Source organism: Diadema antillarum, unplaced genomic scaffold (assembly GCF_040938485.1).
Source record: "Diadema antillarum isolate AM-2024a unplaced genomic scaffold, OU_Dant_1.0 seq00000809_RagTag, whole genome shotgun sequence".
Taxonomy (NCBI): domain Eukaryota; kingdom Metazoa; phylum Echinodermata; class Echinoidea; order Diadematoida; family Diadematidae; genus Diadema; species Diadema antillarum.
Genome location: NW_027271689.1, coordinates 258,540 through 282,130, shown reverse-complemented (window position 1 = coordinate 282,130; position 23,591 = coordinate 258,540). Strand labels below are relative to the sequence as shown.

The window sequence follows — 23,591 nt, the reverse complement described above, 5'->3', positions numbered from 1 at the left end:
ATTAGAAGCACCATTCGTGTAAGTGTATTGACAGTAACCCTTGATAGGCTTACCACTCTGAATTTCATGTCTAGTATTTTGTCCAGACTGGTCCTGATTGTAACCCTGTTGATTAGGATCAAATAGATACTTCAGATCGATCACGTCCACCCAGCTGGTTTTTTATTCGTCTTGACATTGCGAGTATCCATGGCATCCTCATTGGGATGGGCATCTTTCCACCTGTGCTGAGGTCATGAGAGGTACTATACCTGTTTAGAGATCCCTATATGCTTCATTAGTACCTCAGCAATGGCAGGTTCACATCTGTACACATGCAATAAGAGTGATACCAAAACACACCCATACACATTTTCTTGAAAGTACCTCTGCTGCCGAATCCCGACATGATAAGGACGTGCCTGAGAAACATAGCAAAGGAAAACAGAGGAATGAAATGCGAATGCAGATCATTTACTTCATCGTGATTGAGCATGAATTTGACGATAAGAATCCTCTCTAGAGTACTCTTTGATACATCAATTCAGCAACATCCTCACCATCCAACGTGATCAAGTGGTCGTATTTTGTGACCACATTACTTTCAGCAAGGAGGTTTTATACACTTTCAGTGACGTGGGGAAACGTCCACGGAAAACGATCGCCATAGCTGTCTCCCTGAATGTCCCCCATCGCTTGTCGGGAGTCTTTCTCTGGTTGTCATGGGCTACCTAGCGACGGGCGGGAATGAATACTTAGTACTTCAGTCGAGCTGCGATGTTTACACGATGTCTTTTCGAGTTCGATCAACCGTAGGCACTGGCTCGCCATCTGAATACCGGCGCCAATACACAGGGACAATGTCTAATGAGACTATAGGCATAATTCAAGGCCGATCTCTGATGACCACTGCATGTTTTACTTCTCATGTGGAAATGACTGAGTTCGAGACTGGCAGAATCTAAAATGCCAATGTCGATGTGGAATATAAGGGAAAAACACAAAATAAAAACATAAACATAAATTTGAATATGCAGTCGATATAATGTATCATGGTCGAATTCACAATGTCGCAAGAGAAGTGGAGAATCACAGATAACGCTACATTTCCTAGCTGACAGTAATTCAGTAGAATTCATCAATCTACGCTGAAATCAGGGAGATTCCTGTCTCCCTGATTTAACTTTCGAAGTTGGACCTAACCACAGCTGCTCAAGTATACAAACGAACACGGGATCTCTATAAGAGACAGGTTGAATACCCGTCAGACAGAGCGACCGGCGAAGGGCATGCCATTTCATGACGTCATTGGTCGTTTACTGCAGTCAATTGGAAACGTTTGGAGACAGCAGCTTAATACTAGAATGCAGCCTTTAAATGTCACTCTTGAAACTTCTGTACTATAAAGTTAATTTCTCAGGGGATTATTCTCTCGTGTACCACCATGTTTTACCATCCCATCATCTACTCTCCCCTCTCCCCTTTCACCCCTCTCCCCATCACGCCTCTCCCCCATCACCTCCTCTCTCCATCATCCCCTTCCCCTATCAGCTCCTCCCCATTACCCCTCCCCTCCTTCCCCTCTCCCCATTACCTCCTTTTACCCGCCATCCCCTCTCCCTTTCAACTCCTCCCCTATATTCCTCTCCCCATCATCCCTTTTCCCATCAGCCCCATCCCGTAACCCTCTCTCCATTACCCCCTTTTCCCCATCACCTCTCCCTTTTAACCCTCCCCATCACCTTCTCTTCCTGACATCGCTATCCCTATCTGCCCCTCTCCATTAACCCTCCTTCCCATCATCCTATCTCCACTTTCAGCCTCTCCTCCATTACCCCCTCTCCCATTATCCATTCCCATATATCCGTTTTATGATGACATATTATAATATAAATTACACACACAAAAAAGAAGACAGTACGGAAATTGTACCTTCCCTACTGTCGCTTTGGAGCTATCGAAAAGTCTAGACCTTAAATAATGCAGTTCTGCCGTTAGAATACTAGAAGGTTACGACGATCAAATGAATATTTCTTTTCAAGCCAACGTTGACAGAAAAGAGCAGAAGAACTTCTCAGTGTGTGTCGAGAAAGGTTTTTAGTCTGGAGCGATACCTAACGGTGAGTAGAGGACTTGTTCACTTTGGGGATCGCGGAGCATCAGTACCAGGGGCCCGTTGCATAAAACTCCAACCGCATTTTTTCCGGTTGAAATCACAAAATTCCGGTTGGAAGCTCCCAACCAGAGTTTTTATGCAACGGATTTTACATTCTTAGATTAGCAACCTTAAAAAATTCAGGTTTGGCAAATCCCAACCAGAATTTTCTGAGGTTGCTAAAAAAGTTTTATGCAACGGGACCCAGGCGTTTAGTCGCCATGTGCACCGCAAAATGCATTTGTACTTACATGTACTATCTATTCACCCCGAGATTTACTGAAGGCTACTCAGTATGACCGTCACTGCATTGCACTTTAGTAGCCTTAGTAGTAGAAAAGCTTTTCTTTCGTGTGAAATGACTATTGATAGAAAACGTATTATTTGCCTGAGCAGGGCTGTTGACAGGTCGAAGTAAACTGGGGCACATTTTCCTCTCGTAACTTTACATCCAATAAATGTAAAGAGAGAGAGAGGGGAAGACTTTTTTTTGAAAAAAAAAAAGCGGAAGACTTTGGAAGAGTTCCCCTACAACTTATTACCTCTTGATAATGATATACTAGTAGTTTGCCATCTGAAACAGGCCTAAGAAGAACTGGGGGGCATTTCATGAAGCATTTTGTCCAACAACTTTGTCGGACAAATTTGCTCCCAGCCAATCAGATGCAAGGATTTCAGTAGCTTTTAACAGTTTGTCAGACGAAATATCCGACAAAACGCTTCATGAAATGACCCCCTGGTGTACAGTGTGAAATCTATAAGATCGGAGTATTCACGCCGTTGACAGTACCACCAGGTTTGAATTTTCACTACATGGTATCAAACAGCTGAATCGTCAGTATTCCCCAATACTTTCTGTCAACTCGTGTATTTTCTTTTCATCTGCCTCATGTACTAAATGCTTCCGGTTACAAAGTAAAAGCAGCTGCGTCACAATCACCGTTCTCTAACCATGCACTCTCAGTATCATGGCAATAACAAGGAAGAAGGTAAATGAAAAGATTGAAAGGAAGAAACAAACGGAAAGGAAAATTGTCGATTGCAAAATGGGTTGCACACGGCACAGATTACAATTGTCATTACAAATATAGCACGGCGACATAAAGGTGTGATATTCAATGGAAATACTTTCGCTTGAAACGGAACCGTGAGGTGTACGTGATATTAGAGCATTCGTCCCTTCTGATTTTTTGTATTTTTTTTTTAAAGATTGTGATGGCCACAAGGCTTTCAAATTATGATTACCTGTTTATACTACTTCGTTTCGCACAGAGCTAAAGATAATTAAAAAAGGAAATGGTCAGTAGATTCAATTTATCACAACTGATTGACAGATTAACTTGAAAGATTCAATCTAATCTTTCAGATTCTTGAAATGGTTTTTCACTCGCCAAGAACTATGATGAGTTCTAGAGAGATGCGAGAATATAATGACATGAGATTATGAAGTTTTGTTATAGGTGGTTTTTTTATATTTTGTTTTCTTTCGTCTCATGTTTGTGTATTCCCACTAGTCGTACATTGTAGTATAGGGTGCGACTAACTCTATGGCAGATGTGCGAATCCTTCGCTCCTGTATGGATGGTATAGGAAATCCATACAGTCTGTATAAAGTTTGTCAGTGGAGAGCATGTTACCCCTCCCCCCCCCCCCCTTGCAGACCCACAAATAAAAAGAATGTTCATGGTTGTACTGGTTTATACAAATACACAATTATGTTTACATAATTATAATCTCTGTGTTAAAATGTGATGATTGATAATGCTATTTCTGTGTTTAGAACGGTCGTCTTAGATATATTTTAGCAAATGCCAAAATGGCCAATAAATATTTATTACATAATGTGTACCTTATAAGCCGTCGTAAGTTCAGTTATAGCAAAATTTCACTTCCAGATAAGCACAGAAAGGATAGATGTTTGTGTATTATTACTTGAACAAATGGAAAGAGATCACACTTTGACAGTTAACGTTTGTCCATAAGGCAGCTCTGGCACCATTTTAGCCCGATTTGGCCTTGGCCAACTTCACGTCACCACTCACTGTAGGAATTATTATAGGGTAGCCTTCATTGTTCATTGAATGGCTGTCGTGGTGCCGCCGGGATAAAATTCCTTCCTTACTTATGTTGACAAAACCGGCTTAGGAGCCATTGGACCGAATCATTTCCGAAAGGTACATTACACCGAGTGGACCATTTCCCATCGTCCTAAAAGGAATTCTTACCGATATCGTTCATTTAACTGCTCCCAACAGCAAACAGTGGCAAAGTCAGAGCGAGAGTTCATCCTTCCCGGAAGTTGTCCTTTGCCGTCGTCGCAGTCATCGTCGTCAACGCAGCATCAGTCGACATCGGTTTGGTTCTCATCATGGTGTCCTTCATCATCCGAAAAGCCACGCCAAATGACTGCGGACATGTATTGACTCTGATGAAGAAACTCTCTGCACTGGAAGGATTCGCAGACGAAACGAAAATTACCGAAGAAGGTTGGTGATACCATTCTTTTTAAAGAAAGTAATTTGCTTGTTACAGCTTGAGTCTAAAAACACTTTCTGAAAAGAAGACCAGTTATTTCCGTCAACGTACAGTATGCGAAAGACGGAAAACGGACGAAACCGATCTAAAATTTTGCAAGTTAGTATCTTGTGCTGAGACTGTTCTTGTATACAGACACAGAATACACGAGTATAAGGATATAATGATCATCAAGTCCGGTCTTTGTTCGAGATCTCAGTCCCTTTTTTTTTTTTTCATTTCCACTTTATTTCACTTCCAACAGACCATGAAAAAAATCACAAGGCTCTTACAAGTGCTATACATAAATACATGTAGGCCTATATATTTAACAATAACACAATGCAGGGAGTGATTAGAAGTCATAAGTCATTGTTAGTCCAAAATGTAGACTTACAATCTCATATAGGTACTGTCGATTTGAAGTACGTGTACGAATATATATTCTCGCAGATTGTGTAACGCCATCTGTATATGCATGCGACTGCAGTGTTTTCACACTTTGTTGGAATGAATTCAAGTGAAATATGACGGCACAGCAGGTTTGATAGTCCACTTCGCATTCGAGATAGGCCTATTTTTCTTGCGCGAATATAGTTAAGAAAACGTTCAGCCAAGCCAAATTTTTCCTTTGTAGACGGGTACTCTATTCACTACTATACACAATGGGATAATAATCGCTATCAGCATGCAGTTGGAAGGTTACTTATTCATATTTATCGTTGGTGCGATCGTTGTATAGTGACGTTTGATGAAAATGAGTGCATGAGTTATCCATTGTGGGATGACAAGGTACTTTACCATTTAGATACGCTGAGGTCAAGGTCAGAATTTTGTAGGTCATAAGGTGAATGTCAGCTTCCCAATATTCGTGAACTAAAGTTATGGATGACAACATAAAGTGCAGATTTGCGCAAATTAAGCTGAAAGCTAGATGCTTTTGTCGAAGACCACTGTCAATTCTTTGTAAAGGATTGTTCATACAATGAAGTCGAAGAAAAATCCCTCTTTTTTAATCAATGCATATTATCTTTCTTATGGCAGTAGTGTGGCAGACCAATGAATTAATCTGCTTTGCAGTTAATCGTTATAAATTTCTCCATGGGCGCCATGTTTACAAGCATCGCTTTGAATGGATCTTAAAAAAAAACAACATATCACTCTTAATGAATTCAATTGCAATTTACATTCTTTGAATAATGGTGTCAAGAAAATTTTACAATACCGATGCTGAAAAATAACAACTTAAAAGTAAAAAGTGAAAACGGAAGTAAGAAATAATGGTTAACTTCTAAAATTCATCCTTTCTTTAAATGAACTGACCAAGTAAAAACCAAATTCCAACAGTTTGGAAATACAGTGAATCTGTATTAAGCCTAAATGTCAAAACGTCAGCAAGTTTGCAGAATGAAGAGCCTGGGATTTTTAATACAAATTTTAATGATTTGCCGAGAGATTTACAGTATGTTCCAAACAACCCTGTCACATCATTGAGAAGAGACGTTAAAAGACATAATGTCTTCCACCTGTGGATGTGTAGGACACCACTCCCACGTGTGTTATGCAAAGGGACGTTGGCAAGGTATAGTAAAGGGACAATGTTGAAGTCGTTTTCAATTTTTATTGATTATGATACTCCAGTAATAATCGCCATTTTGTGATGTATTTACCACCGCCTAGATTTTTATAGCTACTTCATTTATGTCGTGATTTATATTCTTCTCCTTCGTATGGCACAACGTGCCTCGTTGATACCCTTTGCTAACATTTACTGGTCACCTGGGGCGAACCATGAGCACGAAGGGTCAACATCACTCGCCAGTTTTCTGATGTAGGCATGTTGGAGACCCACATCTCCGGGTTAGCACCCTGTGGTTTGTGAATCTTCTATCGCACTTTCTGACAAAACAAAAGTCTGAGTTAATTCTTCATTGAAAGAAATTAAGTGCTGAGAAAAAAAACACATACAATCGATTGCAATGTCATCTCCTTGTCCTTGTAACCACTTCCCATATACCTCCAGCTTCCCTATCACCCCCCCCCCCTCCCCCACTTCTACAGCCATCCCATGTAATGCTGATAAAGCATTATAGCAATGAGAGCTACTCTCCATTAATTAAGCTCTCAACTTACTTGAAGGGCATGTCATATAGGTAGAGTCGTCGTTTCATGTGAACTGGACCCTCATCATGTGCGAAAATAAAATCTTTGTTCAGAGAAAAAAGAAAAACCCCGAATACAAATTGAAAAACTGGTCTTAGAAGAGAAAATCCGTTGATGAAAAGAACAGAAAAGCAACCCCTACCTAGAAGTAACATTACATTGTGAACAATGTTATGGCAACATACAGTACCAATTATATTAACATAATCAGGCTATTTTCTTTTCATGGCTTGTTTGATGAAAAGTAAAAGAAAACAGCTTGCGGCTGCTCTATTCGTCTTTCTCCTCCCCCGGAATGTTGTTTCAAAAATATCTCGAGTTATTGCTTCCCCTGACAAGAAATGAGGGAATTACATTAAACTTGTTATTATCATAATTAAAAGTAAATTTGTTGTGTGTATGTGTGTGTTTGTTTGTGTGTATAATCTTATCGCTTGATCTTGATCTTCACAACTATTTCATGGTTCCCACTGAGCACCTGCTGAGACCTAGTTTGCGTTTAACTACAGTAGGTTCCATGGTACTTTTTTGCATCTCTTCTTAGTTTCTTCATGGATTGGTCACCATGTTCTATACTTTGTTTGTAATGTTCTAGTGAGCCTGGCTGGCTGGATATCACGCATCATATTATTTTGTTATATTTCATGTATTTTTCCTTGAAAAACTTAAATGAAACGGAATGAATCGCATCAAATTCATAATGATATGACGTATTCTTAACACTTTCTCTGCTAAGCTTTCACCCCGATGCTGGAAATACGAGGTCTCACGGTGATTATAAGGCGTAAACCATCAGCAAACGATAATAGTGTTTTATTTATGAAGCATGCGGTGAAAAAAAAAAAAACAGGAATGGTGCTTTTTACAGGGATTAAGCGCGTCCGACATTGAAGCGTGAAATAGCTCGATCGGGTAGCTTTTTCTATATCCGCACTGTGACAGAAATAGCGATAGAATTGTTCCCTTCACAAACAATCTTCTTAAACCTTCCTCTAATGATAATGGCGATTTGTCGTTGAGGCAGAACGTGTGCTATTGTGTAGTAATAGTCTCTGAGGCGTAAGTTGTATTGATATTACCCAAATCCTCTTATTCGGTATGTATAAAGAAGAAAAGAAAGGCCGTACGAGACTGAAAGCTTAAACACGAATGTTGACTTGATGAAAATATAAATTGGCCCCGAGACACATGATTGTAATTCCATTTCTTGTTTTAAAGTGACATTCACTTTGCGGCCAAAGGTTCAATCTGATATCGTTTGCATACTGCGTGATTGCAGCCAAATTCACTATCCGGTTAAACATAACAGAATTTTAAAGAGTCCGAAACATTCTGTCCTATTTTCATTGAATTCCTCCCGATCTCTTTGTGTTTGCTCTTTGAACGTTGTTCTATAACGACACACCTATACAATATCTCCCCGTACCCCATTGTTCCGTTGTTACCTGCACTTGATATAGGGTCTACATAATAGTATATATACATATAAATATATATATATATATATATATATATATATATATATATATATATATATATATAATGCATATAGGCCTACAGATAAGGTTTTCAGTTTGATTAGAGTCTGTTCATACGCGGTAAAAATACCCAAATCATGCGTAATTACAACAGTGACTGACATAGTTTCCTATTCCTAGTTCACAGAACCTATCATGATGTAACTGAACTGTACATCTTTGTTACTTTTCACTGTTTAGCTCACCTGAGCTATTGCGATCGCTCTTCGTCCGGCGTCCTTCGTCCGTCGTCCGTCGTGCGTAAACTTTTTACATTTTCATCTTCTTCTTGAAAACAACAAAGCCGATTTTCCCCAAACTTGGCAGGTAACATCCCTAAGGGGTTAAGATCTCAATTTGTTAAAATGGGCACCATACCCCACCCAGGGGGCTCCAAGGGGGGCCCAACCCCCCCCCCAAATTAAGGAATCTTTAAAAATCTTCTTCTCTAGAACCAGAAGTGATAGAGCTAAGTTAATGCTATGAGTTAGTACATTGATGACTGTAGTTTCAAGTTTGTTCATGGCGGGATCAGGGGTGCCCCCCTTGGGACCCAGCAAGGGTAGTGGGGAGGGGTCATAATGGGCCTAAATTGTACATTTTCATATTCTTCTTGAGAATCCCTCGATCTTCTTGAGAATCCCACGACCGATTTTCACCAAACTTGGCAGGTAGTATCCCTAGGGGCATAGGATCTTAATTTGTTCGAATGGGCTCTGACTCCCACCTGGAGGGCCCCAAGGGGCCCAAACCTCCCAAAATTAAGGAATCTTCTCTAGAATCAGAAGTGATAGAGCTAAGATAATACTATGAGTTAGTACATTAATGAATGTAGTTTCAATTTTGTTCAAAGCAGATCCAGGGGTGCCCCTCTTGGGGCCAGGGGGAGGGATGGGGAGGTCCAAATGGGGGCCTAAATTGTACGTTTTCATCTTCTTCTTGAAAACCTCATGATGGATTTTCACCATTAAACTTGGCAGGTAGCATCCCTAGGGGGTTAGGATCTCAATTCATTAAAATGAGCACCATGCCCCACCCGGGGGGCCCTCAGTCCCCCAAATTTAGGAATCTTAAAAAATTTTGGCCCTTATTGTACATTTTCATCTTCTATAAGAATGCCTGGTCAAATTTTGGTAGAGCTGTGAATAATGTAGATTAGTGACTGCGTGAAAGGTGAACTTGCGATACTCAGGTGAGCGCAAGACCCCCGGGTCTCTTGTACATTTACTGTTTAGATTCACTAAAATCTGCCCAGTGCTGACACTAGAATAAAAGAGAAGAAACGGGGATGCCTGGTGGAGTACTCCTCACGTACATTCATGTTTCATGAGGATATGAGAACATTAAAAACCACAAGAAACCCCGAGACAGTTTATGATGTTTTGAAGCGCTGGGCCACCGGACACATATTGAGCCATTGTTTCTGACGTCTCTGAAAACTCTTTACTTAATGGTGGCCTTTTTGTGCTTAATATTCCCAGGGCAGAATCATGTGGCAGAGGGAGAAAGAGAGAGAGAGTAGGGGGGGGGGGGAGGGAAGAATAAAGGATCTTAAGGACTTGATCACACGAAGTATTCAAATATCTTATACTAAGTCTAAGACATTTGGCGGAATTATGTGGAACGCATATCGTGATATTTGCATTCATGCAAAAAGTAGCCGGAAAAATGAGAAAATGAACATTCCTTCCTTATTTCATCCACATTTCTTCGATGCATATCCCCTTTGTATCCCGCTGCCACATACAACGCGTAATGCGTTTGAATTGTAGGCGATTATTTACATGCACTCCGATTCTACTATACTTCACATCGAACTCCATCTACATGTATTCATACTCCAGCAGCCAGGCTTCGATCGGAATCTTAAGGGAAAAGTTCATCTTATATGTGAATTCATGAGTGGATGCTGCAGTATTGTTACACATCAGCAATCAGTAAAAGTTTGAGGAAAGTCAGACAATCTGTTCAAAAGTTGTGATTTTTTTAAAAGTTTCTGCTCAGTCATTGCCGGATGAGAAGACTACTGAAGCGTATGACGTCACATACGCAGAATGATATAAGGAAAATATAAAGAAAATTTCACAAAATTAAAAAAAAAAAGACTCGTTCGTTCTCAAAATGTTCACTTAATGAGCATCTTTGAACTGGAGACATCTATATTTATGATAAAATATGCCTTTATGATAAAATGCGTCGCTCATTAACAGAAGCATGTATGGATGACAGTTTAATTACCACTATTCATTTACCTAGAGCAAAGAAGACAACGACGTCTTTTTACGGTTGTTACTCCTGTTCTTCAGTCTCTTATTTTGATCAGCCACGCTGGGATACAGCTACCACATGCTTTACTGGAACTATTTAAAATGTCACAGTATGATAAAACTTATTTCTGCTAACAGCATGGAAAGGAAAATGTTGCTGCTCCACATTTGAGAGTACAACACCTGAGCGCACGTAGCGTAATTCAAAGACTAAAATTATGTATGTGCTCCAAATGGATTTGAATATCAAATAGATGATCGTGCTCTGCAAATTGTGTTTGCATGAAATATATCTTGTAATTATTAGCCATGCAAGTAAGAGTGTAAATAAGACGATAAAGAAGATACCAATGTAAACTAAGCTAGGTGAGGAGACTTACACTCATTCATATGGACATTTTTATGTTCTCTTTTTGTCATACTGTGATAACAATCTCATTTGTTCTCTGTTAGCTAAATTCTCGTAATGTATGTGTGGCGTGGATCACATGCTTGTAGTATCCCGTGTTTATACAATTCTCCCAAACTCTGTACGCTATATTACACAGTTCGACAAGATTTTTTTTATAATGTGTGGTGTTTTCCTGACGTCGTTGTTCAAATTGCAAAAAAAAAAAGGAAAAAAAAGTAATGTCACTGACATCAAAATACGGAGATATTCAAGTAAAAGTAATGCTGGTGATGACTGCACATGACAAACCTTTAATAGGCCCTAAAGGTTGTCCATAACATCCAGAAAGTTCAGTGTGTGTGCAGCTTTAAATATGTATAGCTTAAAGCTTGATGGAATAGCTAGGTACGTACTCGAGGGAAAATAAGTCGGCCTTTTGGAAACACTTGATGTGGTAATAATTACGTTCGATTTTTTCATGTTCGAACTCTGTGCTTGAAAAAAAAAAAATCAGCACATGTTTTATTGAGTCTCCACGATCGCTATTCTCTACCCCCCCCCCCCCCTCTTTCCCCACCCCAGCTCTCTTCCTTCTCGATCGATGCTTTCCAGCGTGAAAAGCCTCTGCACTTTCTGGTAGTATGTAAATGTAAATACCGAATACAATTTGGAACATTGATTCCACTACCTGAATAAGTGCATGTCTAACAACGTGTCCTTGCTTTGCCCAGCATGATGATTATTAATTGCAGGTGTTGTAGTGATGCGCATGCCCAAAATCCTGGCATTAGCCTTCAACGGCCTTTTCCTTTCACTATCTGTGAGTCTCACGGAAGGTCGCTACTTCATTAACCATCGTTGATCAATTCTCACTTCTCCTTCAACTCTTTTTGTGCCATGGAGTCAAAATGAGCACAAATTTCATATTCGTACCTAAGTATACTAATCTATAATGGACAGGAAATAAACATGGCGCACAGAGGGTAAGGGAAGTCTCGTCGCTAGCTGATTGTATTTCAGTAAGTTCGTATGATCAAACACAAGTAAACAAACAAGCAACCACACACAAAACAAACAAACAAACAAACAAACACAACCTATGGACAGAAAAAAGGTGAAAGAGTTCATACCCTGTAAGTGGGAGTGTATACTGCTAATAATTATCTTGTCCATTTCCCGCCAATCGTATTAAATGGTATGATAAACATAAATTTGGTCTTCGGCGCAAGAATGAATACGCAATAATGAAATTATGACTTGATTAACTCATGGGAGAGAGAAACTGCTCTCTGCCATCTCATTTTGAGTAAATCATGCTCAGATGGAGATGGATAGGAGATAAGGAAGAAAAGTTTGATTACGTTTTAAGAGCAAACTTACACCCAACACATCCGTTTCGCGTTTCTGAAGATAGTAGCCTAGTATCCCTGGCATACAGTGATAGCTTTGTAGCAGCATCAATTAGGATTTCAAGATTGAGACCCCTGTCAGTGCAGTGAAGCAGGCAGGGAGAACATGGAGGTGTGTGTGTGGAGGGGGGTGAGGGAGATCACTTTTCTGGATCACATCAAGCCACCTGGAAGGTCAAGAGTAGGTCACAGATGATGAGTGAAGACAGGAAGCCAACTACTTCCCCTCATGCCGCTAAGTTCTAGAAAAATTTGTCATTAACGGATTTTTATGTTGAACACGTACAATGTTTTTCAAATCACCCGTGTAATGGGGGATGCTGCATTTAAAAATTGCAGACCTGATTCATCAAGCGTCTGTTAAGGGTAGTGAACCATAAACAAATGTGATCAATGAGAAACAAAATGTGAGTGGAATGTGGTTAACTGAAATAAGGAGGTGGTTAGAAAATTACATGTATATTCTTCACCCCGTAACTTGTAGATGTAATGTTAAAATCATTTAGCAATGATGACTCTGTGAAAAAGAGAAAAATATTGTTGCTCAGTTACGAACAAATAGGAGAAATTCTCATCATCGCCATGTCAGTGTGAACGATATCTACTTCTTTTTCTTTCTTTTTCTTTTTTTTTTTTTTTTTGGGGGGGGGGGGGCTTAAAAAATCCAAAGCTTTTTTAGCTTGCGCAAATGCAGGACATTCTTTTTTCTTTTTGTCAATCTTTTATTGTTTAAGTCAGTTAGGAAGGTCTACATAATAATGTTTCCCTTCGGTCACACGTGGCTGTAAATCATATCACCGCCGGAATTTTAAGAGATGCTGGTGTTGTGCTCGTAACTCAACCATAATTATGATTGATTCTCACCGTCACGTGACATTCTCTGCTAATTATGCGCCATTCATAATCAAATCGAAGGTGTCCAAGGTGACGTCTACTTGTAACCACCACCCTTCCCCTCCCCCCCTCTCTCTCTCTCTCTCTCTCCCTCTCCCTCTCTAACGTGTTTGTTTAACATTCTGTCTGGTAACTCATCTCGATGAAGAATAATTTGCATAGATGAATACTTGTCATGAATGAGGAGCAGATCAAACAAAGGACAGTGACGTCTCATCAATTCTGTATTTTTGTAACGAATATGAAAGACATGACAAGGATTCAGTTTCTTTCGACCTTTTCGCGGTTCAGTTACTCCTATATACGTTGATTTTTACTGTTAAGTTGCGCCATGGACTTAATTGCCTCTGACAAAAAATTTGTGGTTGCTAATACTCGAGCAAACTAAGTCAGCACTCATATGTCGTGATGAAAAATATTTATTCGTGACTTTAACAGACTAGCCTTCTTTTACGACAGCGCAAAATCTTCGTCATCGACGGTAAGGTCAACTTAAAACAGACACTTTCATACTAGTTGATCGAAAATTTCACGCCTGAAAGTTTCGAACACGAACCGCATTACAGCCTAACACAAGCTTTTTCCTACCTGATGTCAATATTAATTATGATTCGTCATAATTCAGTAATTTAATAATAACATGAAGTGATAAAAATTCGTTGTGATACGAACGCGACAGTATGGAAAAGAAGGGAAACTATCAACGATCTCTTTTTTGATATTCAGTTGCCATTGGTCAGTTCGGGATGACCTGTCCAAACAATAACTCGGAGGGATTGCACTGAAGGCTATTTCTTTGTTAACGCCATTAACGTCATAATACGCTTTTGCATGTTCGTTAGCTCGCACAGTATGAGTAATCGATCATTCCCGATGGCGATACATTTACCAGAACAGAATAATCTCGAACGAATTTAGGACAGATACGTAGAAAGACAGAATAATCTTTGCGCATAGCAGGAGGTCGGTCAACAGGCGGACGTGTGAATTATGGAACAGACCAACAAATCAACCTACTCGTGTGATGTTACAATAATGTAATTTGCTGGCAAAGAAGCAAACTCCCATCGCAGTGTACTGACAGTGATAAATTTGTTCACTCATCGTGCCGCGGAGATACAATTCATTCTTGCTTATAGGTAACAAATTTGATTACATTTCGTTATTCCCAAGGTTCGCTACTCCGAAAATGAAATAAGCTTCCTTATCTGAAAGGTTTGTTTATCCGAAAATGAAATAAGGTTATTTGTTATTGCGAAGGATCGTTAATCCGAAAACAGGAAAAAAAAAAAAGGTTCATAAGTCTGAACGGTTGTTAGTACGCACTATCTTCACATTTTCGGATTAACGAACCTTCGGAAGAGCGTACCGTATTTCATTTTTTGATTAAATAACCGTCGGAATAACAAACATGACCCACAAGACTGAGGGATGTCACAGTTACTGCTTGACGTGAAACCAATTAAGTCACCTCAATACCTCTTTTAACAGCATGGTTACCTCAGTACTTTAGTGTCGAATATAACAGCAACAAAGTCTCATCAAGATCAGCTGCAGTAATTATCTTTATGGCGTATATAAGTGACTTCCGCAAATGCACGAAAATTGGGTGTATCGTCATTAGGGTAATTAAAGCGCCAAAAGGTGTAGTGACGGAGCATATGACAGACATTAGTTTTGTCATGTCTCGAATTTGCGCAGTCAACCTTGCCAGTGGATAATCCAGTTTGATAAGCCCACATAATATCTTCAATAACGTTCAGTCTATTTGATGACTGCCAACCTAATCATAAAATGCATATATCACAAAGGTAAAGATCAATTGGGCATAAAATCAGGTGAGATAAAAATTGTCAGAGATCTCCACTGTTTTTTTTTTTTTCTCTCCCTCTCTCAAGATCTCAGACGAGATGGTTTTGGTCCCGACCCGGTCTTCCAATGCGCCGTTCTTGAGAAGATCGACAACGGAGTGAGTAGCCTCGTCGGGTACGCCCTCTATTTCTACGGCTTCTGTTCTTGGAATGGCAAGATGCTCTACTTTGAAGATCTCTTCGTAGAACGGGAGTATCGCGGTAAGTGAATTAAAGGGATAAAACGGGAGTATCGCGGTAAGTGAATTAAAGGGATGGTATAGTTTCAATTGAGATGGGGCTTCAGGTTTCCAATATTTTTTGACAATGACTTTTTTTTTAACAAGGAGAAACTTCTAAAGGAAATATGAAAGAGCAGACAATAACTGTTGTAAGAGGAATTAGAAGTTTATTTGATGAAAATTGGCTATTGAAATAACTGAGATATCCCAGACAAATCGATCCTAATAAAAGGTAAGACCTATCTTTTAGTAAGATCACTTTTTTTTTTGCTTTGTTTTTGAATATCTCAGCCATTTCAAAACAGATTTTCATCAGTTTCCTTTTAGAATTGACTTTTTAATTGAATAGAATTTGACTTCCTCTTAGAATTGTATTCTCTGCCACATTTCATAAAGTGGTTTTTAGGTTTCTCACAGAAAGATAAAAGCTGAATCTTTACCTCAACCAAAATTATGCTATCCCCTTTATGGAGTAGTTCTCTGAGGTACTCAGAAAAGCACTATATAACATCTTCACTTTCCCCTCTTCATCATACATTCTGTGTTGATTGTTTGTCAAGGAACTCATTACGTTTGTACAGTACATTCCAGAAGAAACACACCAGGGACAGTATAGCCTGGGTAAATTAATCGTCCTCACTCCGAGATTAGCTAGTACGAGTGCAGCTATGAAAGGCAGGTGTGTGATCGAATGGCACTCCACAAGCAAAGTGAAAACGAACTGTATAACATCAGAACGATACAAGCCAGGGTTACATGCTTGCAACTATTGTCACGCTTAGACTGGCTGTAGAGTGTGTGTACATGGGAACCGAGAATTCGTTCAGACAAAAAGAAAAGGGGACAAAAATCACAAGATTAGTCTCTCCTGTTAGTATGATGGTTACATGTGATTGTGTGATAGTGTGTGTATGTGTGTGTGTGTATGTGTGTGTGTGTGTGTGTGACTGTTTGTGTTTCTTTGATGAAAAACATCACATGCGAATGAAATGTAACCTCTTCCTTAGATGGGACCATTGTCTCGTGTAACTGTGTAATACTTTTTCCAAGTAGGGACTTTTATTGCAGGTTTTTAAGAACGTCCAGGTATAGGTGTTACCTGACCAACTTTGCCAACAACTACTCTGAATCCTCAAGCAAATAATGACATAAGCGACTGAATTTTAAAAGGAATGCGTGAAGGTGATAACTGACCAAAATGTGAAAATTAAGCTGACAAGTTTCATGATGAGGAGAGGAAAAAATTAAGCAACGCCAGCTCACTTTAACTGAATGCATAATCAAATGAAAGAAGAAGAGGAAGAAGAAGGCAAAGAAGAAGAAGAAGAAGAAGAAGAAGACAAAGAAGGAGAATAAGAAGAAACAAATGCCGAAGGGTTTTATCAAAGATTCTACTAACCATTTTGTTCATTTGAAGATACTGCTTTGACATTGACTGATGAATACATGAATTATACAGTGTCAGTTTCTGCCTCCTTGACTGCTGTGTTCATTTATTCAGCAGTTTCCGCACATTATACCAAAAGTCAAGCCAACATCGGCACACATTAGTCAACTTCTTGTACGGTGGTGTATAGTTTAATGAGCTATAGGCTTATTACACAGTTTCACAGAACCGTAAGATTGATATACAAACAAAATGGTTACAGCTCGTTATTTCGAAGGTTCGTTATTCCGAAGATTCGTCATTCCGAAGGTTCGTTAATCCGAAAATGTGATGAGGTTTGTTATTCCGAAGGTTCATTAATCCGAAAAAGAAAAAAGGTTCGTTAATCCGAAAATGAAACAAAGCTCGTTGTTCCGAAGGTTCGTTACGGACCCTTTATCACTTCGGATCAACGAACCTTCGGAATAACGAACCCTATTTCATTTTCGGATAAACGAGCCTTCGGAATAGCAAACCCTATTTCATTTTCAGATTAACGAACCTTCGGAATAACGCCTCAAATGTTCGGATTAACGAACCTCTAGGTGCAGGGAATTTGTGTGTTTCGGATTAACGAACCTTCGGAATAACGAACCTTCGGAATAACGAACAGCACCCAACAAAATCACGTACCGTTAATCCTTTTTCTCTCGCCAAAAATATCTTTTTGTTATTCCTTACGCGATTAGAAGCCACGAGTTCTTTTCGTGCATCCTTTTCCCCAGGGTTTTTTCTGTCTCAGCTTGCATGGGAAAATACCAGTTACTTTTATCCACCTGTTCCGCCACGGTGATGATAAAAGATTGGTATCTCTTTATGGATGGCACTCCCTCAAAGATTACAAGGGTGATGCCCATTCAACAAAGTCATCAATCGCCTTTCAGAAAAAGACTTTTTCAAAAAAAATTGTTGGTATATGCAAGGATTACAAAGGCACCTCATGGCAACATATGTGTGCGACTTTTTTACTTGACATTTGAAAGAGTAAACCATTTTGGAATAAATAGAACGAATGTCGAACGAAGTCAAAGGAAGATCTAAATACTGCCAACAAAATGAGTGAAGCAAAGAACGATGTCTCGTTGGTGAGTACACGTGAGTTAAAGGGGCATAATGCCGCACAAAAGCATGATAACATTCCAAGAAATGAATACACTGAAAAAGACATGGTCAGTTTTAAATGGTCATTTTAAACGTTATTTCAGACCATTCATTTTTACTCACATGTACTGGAGTGAGCTCTCCTTTTGAAGTCCCTTTCCAGAGCCTCGTGTGTGATGCATACAGTACATTTTACTTTATCAACACAGTGCGCAAAAAAATTCCGATAGAAAAGATTGATCCACTGAAACCCGAGCTAATAAAAGGTGGATAAATCAATAAATAAAGTTCAAACAACATATCAGCCAAAATCTGTCTGTACATCGAGAGTATACTGTTAATTGTAATACAAGTACTTTGAAATCTATTGCAAACAGTAATTATTTCAAAGTACAGAGAAGGAAATTATCACGAATATATCACGCTATATTCATTGAACCGTGTGTACCACGAAAATATGGTGACAAAAAACAGCTGTGCAGCAGCAACAACAACAACACACCATGTACCTACAACGTTTTAGGTCCATGAACACACATACACACGCACACAAACACACACATTCCCCACATGTGTGTAAAAACATGCACACATACACAAAAGCCGTACTAAGGGGAGTTACCAAAGAAAAAACAAAAAACAAAAAAGAGAAGAAGAAAGGAGAATGAAGGAGCCAAGAAGAAAGAAGAATTCATCCTGTCATCGATCACACACTGTCACAAGAATACTAAAAACCTCCAGAACACAAGGAAGTAAAGTTGCACACTTTCAAGAAAAGTTCATTCGATTGTTGCTGCTGTTTTGATTCTTGTCTGTGTGAGTTAATGTGCAAAACAAAACAAATTTGAAGCATGAGGATTTAGAGAGACAAGCGAGTTTTAGGTGAGTCTATGAGGGGTGTGACGGTGAAGACGTGTCACGTGATTTATTGTTATTTACACAAGCTTATCTAACGTTGTTATGTCACAGTAACATTCATCACATATTATATATGTAACATGTATACAATGGTGTAAATTCATGCATGCCGCCATGGAGTCCCATAAGGCACCATTTTGGAACCACTTCTTTTTGTAACTGTGACATCATAAATCCATCAATAGGGATCATTCGTGATTTTGATGACAATGCGAGCATTTTTCGCTCACTCAATAAAATCGAAACGTTAATACGCAGCTTGCACTTTGGACTATTGATAAGATATACTGAGAATATCATCTGAGTATCTTTTTGCATAAATAAAACACATTTTTAATGCAATTAAAAAACCTCAATTCCATTGAACATAAAAAAATACTTCCCCATAGAACAAAAGCACAGCTCGAAGTTTCTTGATGTTATTGATGATGGTTTAACATGGCATGGTCATCTAACCACACTACAGCATCGATCTCTTGGGTCGAAGGTATATCTCAAAAGATAGGAGAGGGATTAAAAAGAGATTAAGATTTTTTTTTTTTTGTTCTAGGTATGCTTTCTTCTTTTCTATTCAACAAACCCTGAGACGACGTCTCTGTGAACGGTTCTATTATTAAGTATCAAACAGTGGATTACCTCGAAGTACAGAACACCTAATCTATATGTATTATTATTCCTCGGAGAATACAATATAATAACAGAACGTTTGTAATAATCATATGTGCGATATGATAGCGTATCCCGTTATTAATAACCTGCATATTCTCAGTGACGCGAAACAGTAGTTTTCATGTGTAGATTTAATACAAGAAAACTCGAATTTCGATAATTAATTTTGCAGACACCATAAATCTTCCCGTGATAACCTGACCATGACGTTAGATTTACCAGGAAAAAAATGTGAATGAAACAAAATATATATTATGATTATGATTCAGGACGGCTCGTACTTGTAATATATTAGATACTGTACACTGATTTGGTGGATGCACACTAGTGTGAGGTATATTATGGGGATTGTTTCTCTTTTGCTATGATTTGTTTCACGTTCATACCTAACTATTTCCGTATCTTTTTAAAAAAATCTATTTCTGTGTAGGGATGGAATGCAACAGATGTGACATAATATACAGGGACATATAGTGATAAATGCCTTGGACGAGGTGGAGCAATATGAGCGCTGATATGGAATCAAGCATTTTCCGATGCATTTAATCATTCGTACTTGAAACAGAACGAACTTTCCAATGCAGTATCTAGGTTTAACCTGCTAGAATATCGTTGTGGTAATTATCATGTACACTGCCTTTCTGGAAAGCGTCAATCACACGGTCATGGTCACAAAACAGCGAATATAATTTTGACACTCCGGAATTAGGCTTGATTAGATGTTATATCCCAATACATCCGGTATCGCGTCGATTGAGAGTCGATGGCAGGGGCTTCCGTTTCCAATTGGTTCCCAGGGATAAATGGGATGGCTGCCAGCCATCACACCCACACTAACAACCGCATCAAGGCTTCTGCAGATTGTTAGACACACATACACATGCTTCCAATTCTAGGGGAAAATTTGTTACATCTCACTCTTTCAAGCTCGTTGGAGCTGACGTCATAAAGCAAAACAAGACATAGTGAAGACTACAGCTCGCCCTGATGGGAGACTTACATACGGCTATGAGCCTTCACAGCCTTTTCATTCAACTGCCCAACTAATCTGTGTGTTATGTAATTAATATTCTTTTCCCCCTAATTTCTCTTTCAGGGATGGGTCTTGGAGTAACATTAATGCATAAAGTCATCAAGGTAAGTGCCTCACAGGGGTCTCTGTAACCTATTCCTCAGAGTGAAAAACACAAAGCAAACCACGCAGAAACAAAATAATACATTCAATGGTATTGATAAACTGAGGACACCTCCTCCCTCCCCCCCCCCCAAACACACACACACACACACACACACACACACACAAACCGACAAAACAAACGAATCATGTCTGTTAGTATGAAAAACTATTTTGTGACGTCAATATGAAATGAAAATGTTAATGTTTTGTGCAATTTGCTAGAGTGCTGTTGATATTATGCAGAGTTCACACAAAAGTGATAGTATGCACAACAATTTTACGTAACTTTGTAAATCATTAGGCTACATCATGTTGATGCATTTAATTATTGTAAAAGCCCAACTCTTCTCCGATATATTTTTTTTTCAAATTACCACCAAAAATCCTCTTTTAGTAAAATTTGTAGGAAAATTCACCTTTTAATAAACCTTTCCAACAGTGAAACTTCTCCGTGTTTTTGTCATTAAAGAAAATTATTAGTACTTGCAATATGTCAGTACTGTGTTATATTTCAATATAAAAAGCTACTACATTGTACATGCAAAATGTACTGAGAAAGAAATAGGGTGCACATCGGAATCAAGAAATCTGTCCATGTGCATGTATGGTGTCTATGACAAAGATTGCAATTTTAGAATTTATGAGGACGAGAAAAAAGTGTAAATGACCAGAAAGCTTCGTAAGAGCAGTGAAAATTTTCATGAAACAAGACACCAGTCTGGCGCAGGCACTTAATAATAAGACACAATTATGGGTAACCTTTCGTATCTTAATAGGACCTGGTCCAATGGACCAGTGAATAAAGATATTTACTACCGAGTATTTCCCCTCTACAATCCTTTTGTCGATAGATGGCGGTAGACCGTGGCTGTAAGTGCATCCAGGCCTGCGTGGTCGAGTGGAACACCGAGGTACGTCAGCTTTACCGGCATCTTGGCATTGAAGACTTGACGGAGACAAAGAAGTATCACCTGTTAGCCTTCACGGGTGAGAAGCTCAGTAAGTTCGTCAAACGAGAGTCCTTCATCAGCAAAGACATGATCCTCAAGGCAGAGCTGTGAGGTATGGGGACTGTGACGTCATCGCAGGTGTGCTACCAGGACTGGTCGCGAAGTGGACGCAAGAACCTGCTGATGGACAGTGAGAAGCGGGCATCTGTCGTCACACGCGGCCGGTGTGTCGTAGAGGGGCCAATCGAGGGCGCTCTCTACCGAGTCCTCGTGACAATAAAGAGCGATAATATAAACATATTTTCCTATAGTTTTTCTGGCTGTGACACCTTTTACCCACTGATGTGCATTTCAAGTCAACAGAACTCACCACTCTCTCCTTCACTATGTAAAGGGCCAGCTCTTGGTCTACTGACATAAGGAAACGTGTGATGATGCCATTGTGATAACTATTGGAGAGAGGGTCTCATAGGACTATTAGGTGCGCCTCGATAAAGCAATCGGAATCTCTGGTATGAGACTCTAAGTTGATATGGCGCTGGAGATATGGCGCGTTACATCAGATCATGAAACTTTTTTCTGGAGTTCAACCCTACACGTTGATGCTTGATTTTTCAGATATATCAAGTACAAACGTTGTATGTTTTTGTGAGGTGTTTTCTCTCCCATCCCCTCTCTCCCTACCTCTCTCTTCACTTCTTCTTTATAGAATAAAATATGTGGTACGAATATTACTTTGGTGTCGAGAATACAGTATATATTTCTCTACTTATGTCTGTCGCTCGAAAGCATCAATGGAAGGGTAATCCAAATGATGTCCAAAGAAACAGTGTATCTTACTCGTAGCATTTTTCAGAAATGTATATTTTGTGAGGACTATGATGATTATATCGGTTATTCATACAGCTTTTCATCTAAATTCTATGTGAGACGTTAATTTAAAAAAACAACAACAACGAGAATGTTAGATCTGCTGACATTATTTATGAATGAAGAAATGTCAGTCTAAAATATTAGGATATCTATTGTCCCGTGTAATACAGTATTATGTAAGTTCAAAAAAAAAAGTTTTGAAAACGTAATCATTACAGCATCAACACGATGTGATGTAGTATGTGTTTTTGTTTACAGTTACCTGTGGGATTGAAGTCTAGCCCAAGCTTGCCGAAGATGAAGTTTTATTGTGAGATATTAAGCAACCACGCGGTGTGACTCGTAGACCGAAAGTACACGTATACTAAAGACTTGTACATTGTAGTAGAATGCTATTAAGGGAGAGATCACATGTGGAGCAGCAGCATTAATCGAGGATTATCTCCCGGGTGCCTGGCTTGGGGCGCGGGGGTGCTCACATGATATGAGCGGTATTTTGATCAGTACTTGAAATGAAAATCTTCTGTCTGAAAGTTAGTTTCTAAAAGTTTATATATATTTCAAATCAAATAGACACACGTTGAAAGCATAATAAATCCTAACACATTTGAAGTCATTTATGTCTCTTTACTGGTAATGCGTAGCATCTGGCTGACCCATAACAGAGCTCCTCACAGCTGTCGCCGACAAAACAGTCTGCAAAAAAAGGCTTTCGGAAAGATAGGGACGCTAATCTTTGAAATTATTTGTAGAGATTTGACGCTCTTCCTTGAAAATCATGACTAATGATGACAAGATTTTTTTTGTGTGTATTAAATAAAACTTTATGAAATTAATCTATCTCAGAGGTGATGCACTATCAAGCAAGCTGAACACTTATCCGAACAATATGACACAAGAAGTGACTCTCATTCCATGTGATGGTCGTGGTCATGGCGCAAGGGGCGGAAAATTGAAATGCATCCAAATCTGGACAGTGCGTTCGTAGGATTATTCATCACATTCATGATATAAGTCAAGAATCAATAAACTGAAGAAAACAATATTATATCGTGTTGTCGACTAGAAATCAATGCCTTCATATGCGCACAAATCA

General features: G+C 39.1%; 1 protein-coding gene across 1 annotated transcript; it reads left to right on the top strand.

The window, feature by feature from the left end:
* The first annotated feature begins 4,490 nt into the window (after positions 1 to 4,490).
* On the top strand, positions 4,491 to 21,850 carry LOC139739630 (thialysine N-epsilon-acetyltransferase-like). Its single transcript, XM_071650241.1, has 4 exons — positions 4,491 to 4,620; positions 15,188 to 15,361; positions 20,592 to 20,632; positions 21,524 to 21,850. Exons 1-4 carry the CDS (start codon positions 4,503 to 4,505, stop codon positions 21,731 to 21,733), a joined length of 543 nt encoding a protein of 180 aa, XP_071506342.1. The 5' UTR covers positions 4,491 to 4,502; the 3' UTR covers positions 21,734 to 21,850.
* The last annotated feature ends 1,741 nt before the right edge of the window (positions 21,851 to 23,591 follow it).